The sequence below is a fragment of the Nicotiana tomentosiformis genome, chromosome 2 (assembly GCF_000390325.3).
Source record: "Nicotiana tomentosiformis chromosome 2, ASM39032v3, whole genome shotgun sequence".
In the NCBI taxonomy this organism is placed as follows: Eukaryota; Viridiplantae; Streptophyta; class Magnoliopsida; order Solanales; family Solanaceae; genus Nicotiana; species Nicotiana tomentosiformis.
This window is the reverse complement of record NC_090813.1, coordinates 19,802,298-19,810,797: the sequence shown is the minus strand read 5'-3', so window position 1 is coordinate 19,810,797 and position 8,500 is coordinate 19,802,298. Positions and strand designations below refer to the sequence as shown.

General features: G+C 35.7%; 3 protein-coding genes across 3 annotated transcripts; all 3 read right to left on the bottom strand.

The window, feature by feature from the left end:
- Window positions 1-1,493: 1,493 nt before the first annotated feature.
- Window positions 1,494-1,958, bottom strand: LOC138904443 (uncharacterized mitochondrial protein AtMg00810-like). Its single transcript, XM_070192941.1, has one exon. It carries the CDS (start codon window positions 1,956-1,958, stop codon window positions 1,494-1,496), a length of 465 nt encoding a protein of 154 aa, XP_070049042.1.
- A 331-nt stretch (window positions 1,959-2,289) lies between these two features.
- LOC117279206 (uncharacterized) lies at window positions 2,290-5,378 on the bottom strand. Its single transcript, XM_070192940.1, has 5 exons — window positions 5,213-5,378; window positions 4,234-5,084; window positions 3,520-4,060; window positions 2,822-3,270; window positions 2,290-2,415 (listed from the first exon to the last, which is right to left on the bottom strand). The coding sequence occupies exons 1-5, from the start codon at window positions 5,376-5,378 to the stop codon at window positions 2,290-2,292; spliced, it is 2,133 nt and encodes a 710-aa protein (XP_070049041.1).
- A 2,193-nt stretch (window positions 5,379-7,571) lies between these two features.
- LOC104106278 (auxin-induced protein 6B-like) lies at window positions 7,572-7,955 on the bottom strand. The gene has a single exon (XM_018774201.3). The coding sequence runs from the start codon at window positions 7,953-7,955 to the stop codon at window positions 7,572-7,574; it is 384 nt and encodes a 127-aa protein (XP_018629717.1).
- Between the last annotated feature and the right edge of the window lie 545 nt (window positions 7,956-8,500).

Here is an 8,500-nt window from a genome sequence, read left to right as displayed (position 1 = left end):
GTGCCAAAATGCCCCCGGGGCATCCAAAACCCGATCCGAACATACGCCCAAGTTCGAAATCATCAGACGAACCTGCTGGAACCTTCAAATCCCGATTCCGAGGCCGTTTACTCTAAAATCCAATCTTAGTCAATTTTTCCAACTTAAAGCTTTCGAAATGAGAATTTTCTTTCCAAATCAACTCTGAACTACCTGAATCTCAATTCCGACTACGTGTACAAGTCATAATAAATGAAGTAAAGTTGCTCATGGACTCAAACTACTGAACGACATGCTAGAGCTCAAAACAACCGGTCGGGTCGTTACAGATAATCCTTCCATGAGCGATTGTATTCCCTTTGAAAGAGACGAACTTATCTCTAATGGGAGAATCCCAAAAGTTTAGTTCAGACTCCAGTGCATTGTCCAGGTTGATCTTCACCTTCTTCGGAGTGTACGTTGTTATTCCTTCTTTCATGGGTCGCTTCCCTAGTGCCTTTTCTACTTGAGTATTATCAGAGATGATCTCTTGAGAAGACGAAAAACCCTCGGAGTGGTCAGAGCCAATAGTGACTGGTTTTGATGGTTGAGAGGGGTTTTTTGCTTTAGACCGGGTGCTTTTTTGGGTGGAACCACAGGGATTTCTTGAGGCTTTAGCCATTGGAGAGGGTGATTGAAGGAAGTATGCAGAGGACTTTTAGGAGAGGGGCGGACTAATAGAGGTAGAGAGAGGAGTGAAGCGACGAGACTGAATCGACATGACTGACGGGGCATAGAAAGGCAAGAGACGTGACTAATTGATTTATTTTCCATCCCGATAAGCCAAAAAGGTAAAAATTAAAGCTAAAAACGAAGGCGCATAATTAATGCAACATGCAGTCATAATAAAGTAACACAGTAACAAAAGATGTTTTACCAAAAGCTAATTTGATACGCAATCTTTCAAGAAAAACAAAAATTAAAGCCTTATTTGGAAAAGGCAATAATGTCAAGTAATTCCCTAAGGGTTTTAAACCTATCCTCTAGAAGAGGCTTAGTAAAAATATCGGCTAATTGATTTTTCGTGTTAAAAAAAATAATTCAATATCGCCCTTAAGAACATGGTCTCTAATGAAATGATGCTTGATATCTATATGATTTGCTCTAGAACGATGCACATGGTTTTTAGAAAGACATATAACACTAGAATTATCACAGGAAATTTTAACAGGTTTAAACAAAAGATCATAATTAGTTAATTGATGAATCATCCAAAGTAGTTGAGCACAACATTGCCCAATGGAAATGTATTCAGCTTCAGTTGTAGACAGTGCAAGTGATCCCTGTTTCTTACTGTTCCAGGACATAAGTGATTTGCCAAGCATTTGACATGTTCCACTCTTGTCATCTTTATCACCGACGAGGTCTGCATCTGAAAAACCTTCGAGCTTAAAACTGTTAAGACGTGGATACCTCAATCTATGTGAAGTAGTTCCAATAAGGTATCTAATAATTCGCTTCATGACAGTTAAATGTCACTTCTTTGGAACTGCTTGGAACCTGGCATATCTGCATACACTAAACATTATGTCAGAACGACTCACAGTTAAATAGAGTAGAAATCCGATCATTCCACGATATTTTGATTCATCAACTGATTTTCCTTCTTCATCATTGTCAAGAGATGTAGCAGGACTCATGGGAGTCCCAATTGCCTTGGCATTGTCCATTCCAAATTTTTGAATTAGCTCCTTTGTGTATTTTGTCTGACAAACAAAGATCCCTTCATCTGATTGATGGATTTGGAGTCCAAGGAAGAAAGTTAATTCTCCCATCATGCTCATTTCAAACTCACTTTGCATGAGATGTGAGAATTCCTTGCATAAAACACAGTTAGCACTTCCAAATATATTATCATCAACATAAATTTGAATAATGAGGTTTCCAGAAGATGATATCTTGATAAAGAGTAGTGTCAATCTTACCTCCCGAAAATCCATGACTAACCAAAAATGAGCTTAGTTTTTCATACTAGGCTCTAGGTGCTTGCTTTAGCCCATAGAGAGCCTTAGTCAACTTAAACACATGATAAGGAAACTGTGAGTTTTCAAAATCGGGAGGTTGTTTAACATAAACCTCCTCATCAATAAAGCCATTTAAAAACGCACTTTTAACATCCATTTGAAAAAGTTTAAAACCTTTAAAAGAAGTATATACTAATAAAATAAGAATTGATTCTAACCGTGCTACCAGAGTGAAGGTTTCATCATAGTCGACTCCTTCTTGTTGAGAGTAACCCTGAGCTACTAGCCTTGCTTTATTCCAGAAAACTTAACCTTCTTCATTCAGTTTGTTTCTGAATACCCATTTGGTTCCTATGATTGCTGCATTTGCTGGTTTAGGCACCAGCGTCCAGACTTGATTTTTATCAAATTGGTCAAGTTCTTCTTGCATTGCCTGAAACCAACTTGAGTCTTTTAAGGCTTTGTCAACTTTCTTTGGCTCTATTTGAGATATGAGTGCTATGTTGGCCTTTTTCTTTAAAGCTCCTCTTGTTTTCATTTCATTAGTTGGATTTCCAATTATGAACTTCTAAGGATATTCTAGTTCGCTTCTCCACTCGTTTGGTACTATTTCCGTACGTTGATTAGTCGACTCATTCTGAAGTTGATCGTGCTCAATTATGCCTTCATTAGTCGACTGTGGGATTTCAGTCATTTTGTCTGCAGTTTCTTCTGAAGTTTTCTATTCACTATTCTATGGCCGATTTTGGCTGATCTCTTCATCACCTACAAAATCTCCTTTATCGGCCATAGAGTTATTATGATAAAAAAATAACGTGAAATAATTCCTCTACACATACGGTACGCTTATTATAGATTCTAAAAGATTTATTGTTATTCGCGTATCCCAGAAATATACCTTCATCACTCCTTGGATCAAACTTACCAAGATTGTCCTTGCCATTATTGTAGACAAAATATTTGCTTTCAAAAGGATGAAAGTATCCAATATTAGGTTTCTTACCTTTCCATAATTCGTATGGAGTTCTCTTCAAAATGGGTCGAATCAAACACCTGTTGAGAATGTGACAAGCTGTGCTAACTGCTTCTGCACAGAAATGATTTGGGAGAGAATGTTCTAGTATCATGGTTCTCGCCATATCCTGCAGAGTTCTATTCTTACGTTCAACCACTCCATTTTGCTGTGGTGACCTTGGTACTGAGAAATTGTGAGCGTATCCTTGATCATTGTAGAATTCTTTAAAGATTCTGCTTTCAAATTCTCCTCCATGATCACTTTGAATAGTTGCTATAAGATGCCCCTTTTCTCATTCAACTCTTTTACAGAAAAACTCAAAATTGTTCAATGCTTCATCTTTGTGAGATAAGAAAATCACCCATGTAAAGCGTGAGTAGTCATCAATAATAACGAAAGCATATCGGTTACCTCCAATGCTTGCAGTTCTAGTAGGTCCAAACAGATCCATGTGAAGCAATTATAGAGGCTTGAAAGTAGACACAATGTCCTTGGTTTTGAAAGAGTTTCTAGTTTGCTTACCAATTTGACATGCATCACATATATGATTTCTAGAGAAATTGAGCTTATGAAGACCAATAACTAAGTCATGCTTGGAGAGCTTTTCAATAAGATGCATGCTTGCATGACCGAGTTTTTTATGGCAGAGCCATGGATCATCGGATATGGATGCTAAACAGATATGACTATCTAGATTTTCAATGCCATCAAGAATGTAGACGTTTCCATACCTTTTTCCTGGAAGAATAATCTTACCTGCATCATTTTCAATAGCACACCCAGTTTTCTTGAATTTAACTTTGTATCCCAAATCACATAGTTGGCTAATACTTAGAAGATTGTAATTGAGTCCATCCACTAGATATACTTTAGTAATATCGCAATTATTGCTGAATGGAACTATGCCAGTACTAACTATCTTTCCTCTTGAATCATCTCCGAATTTGACATTTCCTCCATTTATTTTTGTAACTTCTTTGAATAGATTTTTGTCTCTTGTCATGTGACCGGAACACGCGTTGTCTAAATACCACTTTCCTTTGCGACTCTTTCTGTGGTGTTCCTGCAAAATAAAATTATCACATTCTTTTAGGTACCAAAGCTTGCTTGGGTCCTTGTTGGTTAGTATTACTTGAATCAGGATTAGTTTTGGGTTTCCAAATGCATTCTGAAATATTCGATTTACGAAATGTACAAAAAGAGTATTTATGACTAACTTTGTTACAGTAATAAAACACATGTTGATCCAGTTTTCGATCTCCCACTTGTGTTAGTACTTGTGGACTTAGTTCTAGCCAGTTCTTTTCCAGTTGACTTGTATGTCTCATGGTTAGATTTGACAGAACTATGACTGATTGACTTGCGCATGCTACTAAGTTGCATTTGCAATTCCTGAACTTCATCTTGAAGTATATTTCTTTTGATTTCACAGACTTCAAGTTTAAGTTTCCAGTCCTTCTTTTCTCTATTGAGTCTCCTTAGTTCATTCAACATTTTTTGAGACTCCTTTAGAGTAAGGTCAAGAATATCCTGCAATTCATTACATCTATCACAGTTATAGGATCTTACCTCGCTTGTTTCACCTCGTGCCATGAAACAATTTTTAGTATCTTCTTTGCATTCATCGTCTGATGCATCTTTATCTGTCCAGTAACCAGAGTATTTGTTCATGCCATTTTCCAAAATGGTCATGAAGCACATGTTTGCTATTTCTTTGTGCTCTGAACTGTCTTCATCACTCCAGTTTCCAAAGGATTTGTTTTTATTGAATCCTCTAGAGACTTTTCTTTTAAAATCTGGGCATTCAACTTGAACATGCCCATACCTTCCACACTCATAATACTTTCTATCATTCTTGTCTTGTTCATTGTATTGCCTGGTGCACCTGGGTGGCATCCTTCCCCTTCTTGTGTTTCTATACCTTCTCATCAATCCATTTATGTTTCTTGATACCATTGCAATTTCTTCTTCAAGAGCTTCTGGGTCATCATTAATATCATTTGCAGGTCCTTCAGTTGTAGCTTTGAAGGCAACAGTTTTCTTCTTTTCTTCATAGTTTGTTTTCTTGAGATGGGCCTTCTCGAATGCTATAAGATCTCCTCATATGAAATGTTGTTTAGATCTTGAGATTCGAGTGCGACTACTTTTGTCTGCCAAGTGGTAGGTAGACCTCTTAGAATTTTTTGAACTAGATCACTATTTATGTAGGGTTTACCAAAGGCTTTTAGATCGCCAATAATTTTGCTAAACCTTGCAAACATTTCCTTAATGGATTCTCCTTCTTTCATCTGGAAGAGTTCATACTCATGGACCAACATGTTTATTCGAGTTTCTTTCACTTTGCTGGTTCTTTCATAAGTGACTTTTAATTTGTCCCACATTTATTTCGTTGTATCACAACTTGAGATTTTCTCATACTCCTCTCCACTTATAGCATTATAGAGTAAATTTCGTGCCTTAGCATTGACCTGAACAATTGCCATTTGCTCATCTGTGTATTCATCTATATCTTCAGGATCAACGGGTGGTTGAGTTGCTGCTGGTAGTGGATAGTTACTCTTTTAGATAATGCGCCATACTTTGACATTATAGGATTTTGCATATATTTCCATTCGCACTTTCCAGTGAGAAAAGTGTTGTCCATTGAAATAAGGTGGCTTGACTTTCCATATTCCTTCTTGAAAGAGTGCTCCAATAATTACTTGATTTGCCATGATATTTTCTCACAAGCTGTTAAGCAAAAAGTGTGAGACTAGCTCTGATACCAATTGAAAGAATAAGAGGGGGTGAATTGAAATTTATTCTTTCTTTTGCGAGGTAGTCGACTAATTTGCGTTCTAGTCAACTGATATTTTCGAAACTAAGTATAAGAAAGGAAATTGCAGAAAGTAAATGACACAGAGTATTTTTATACTGGTTTGGATTCAGAGTGAATCCTACGTCCAGTACCCTTGGGTTGCAAGGGTGATCTCTTTCAAATATGAAGTGACTTAGTATAGATGGGTTGATATTGTTATTCACCAACAACCTTTTGATCACTTTGTTCTTCTCTCTTATGGTTGATACAATGCCTCACTAGTGTTCTTTTCTCTCTCTCTCTCTTCTCTTCTTAGTTACACAAGAAATCTATGACAGACTACAGTGTTTGTTTGAAGTAGAACAAAAAAATTGATTTTGGTTCGATCAAAGTATGTCAATCCTTGGCGTCTTCTGTAGAATATATAGGGTGAGTTGGTTCCCATTCTTCACGGCGTGATAGTGAAATAATTGAGCAACAACCCAAGGGAGTTGATTTTCAGAATCAATCAAGATGATTTCATTCCAGAAATAGAATGGACTTTTTCTTTCGTTGCTTCCTTGATTTCCTTTTTCCTTGTGAGCCGTTGGAGAGAATATTTTCAGAGGATTTTCTATACTGATTGATTGATGCCTTCTATAAATGATCCATGTGAATATCCACGTGATTGATCTTCTATATTGATCGATTTATATATGCCTTCGATAAATGGTTGATTCGAATATCCAGTTTCCATAGAACACGCGGTTACAGCTTAATTCTTGTCTCCTTGATTTGTGCTTCCAGATCTTCTGTTATAGTCTTTTCCATTCCCATGACATCCTTTGGGATTGGTTTCCTGCAAGTAGAATTAAGTTATTGTCTATCATTAAAATCCAAATCTAACACCTTTGAGATATGCTAAATTAAATGCTACTAGTATAATATTAGAATCTTGATATCATTAATTTAGTTAGTGTGTATTAATTCCAATAACATATCAGTATCGTGGTTTATTTTTATCTAAAATATAAAAATTCTTATTTCTCCCTCCACCCTTGTTAGTATTCCACCTCTGTACAAGGCACAAATTATCAATCGTGATCCTTAATTTATATGATGGCATACTTTGATGTAGACATGTAGTACAAAGCACAAATTATCAAGGATAACACAAGGAGTTCTGAAACCTGTTCTAAATTCGAGCGATAGCACAACCAGTTTAATTTTTTAGTTAGTTTTGAGACCCATTGACCTAATATGTTTGGAAAACACTAGAAATATATTAAGGGAGTTATAATTGGGATCTCTTTTGCTATACTTCTCATTTATAGTGAAAAATTTATATGCTTCTGTCCCTGGCCAGAACGTAAGATTGGCCGACCCTCGTTAAATCCTTGTGTTATTTTTTTTTTAACTCTGTGTGTAATCTTTAATTTGCTAGTTAACCCACTAGTTCGCTACATATTTCAACTATGATATTATAAAAGTCATACTGAAGAATAGTTTGTGAAAGGCTTTTATGTCACTCTCTCTTATGATGGACTGGTAAAGCTAATTAACACAAAGGTTTCCTTAACAGAAATGTCATCACTCATATAAAAATGTATACGTTCCTTTAATAGGTTTTGAGTAGACAATTATAAAATAAGTCTCAGTTCTAGACTTCTAGTTGCAGATGGACTCAAAATTGAACTAAATATAAAATAATATCATAGTTAGACAAACATAAAAAAAAGTTTGTAAATATAACCATAATATATATCTAATATATATAGAATGAACTAATTCCAAATAATTAAACTGCAAAACCAGAGATATTCCTTCCAATCTTGTGTTGCAGAATCTTCTGTAATTCCTCGGCTCGACAAGGAACTTCAAGAACACCCTTTTGTACGAATCCATATTCATCTTCAGCTTGCTTTAGTAAATTCAAGAATTTTGGATTTGTAAGCCAATGCAGTTCCACAACAAACCTCTTTGGCTCCTCCTCTGGATTCACTGAAAAAACAGCAAAATATCCTTCTTTTACATCATTTGGCACCACCTCTTCATTATTTGCTGCTCTCGGCGTTTCAACAAATTCCGCAACAGCTCCAGCAGCTTGAAATCTACTGGAATATTTGTGGATTAATTGAAGATGGTTCTTGAGCTTTCCCATAATCATCTTAGTCTTCAGCATTTTTGAGCTTATAATAGAGGTTGAATTTGCTATTTATAAACAATAATATTGATAATATTAATTGTATTTAATTTGTAGTAGGATATGTTAGTTTTTGCTTTGTTCCCAGAGGAGTACTTTAGGAACGCAATTTATAGAGATTGTAGCTCTGAATCAAGAAGGATAGGAAGTTTCTAAGATGCTGAGTATAGGGTCCATTGCATGTGCTTTTGCTATTTTTGTGTCATTAAATGCAACTTATATTAAATAGTTTTCTGTCTTCTCTTTTTAAAAAAAATTAAGTTTCATTTATAAAATGGAAACGCGGTACCATGATATGATTGTAAGTTTGTAACAGCTAACCTCCGTATTAAAATATTGGTCTCCTCCGTAGTGTACCTTTGTCCGTACAATACAAGTAATTCTACAAATATATTAAGGGGTAGTTTCGTTCACATATTATTTATGCTGTGAAATATAAATCAACAATTGTTTGTACGCAAAATAATAATAATAATAAATGGATTGTTGTCAGGTGAATTGTGATATAAGAATCTCGAGGAATA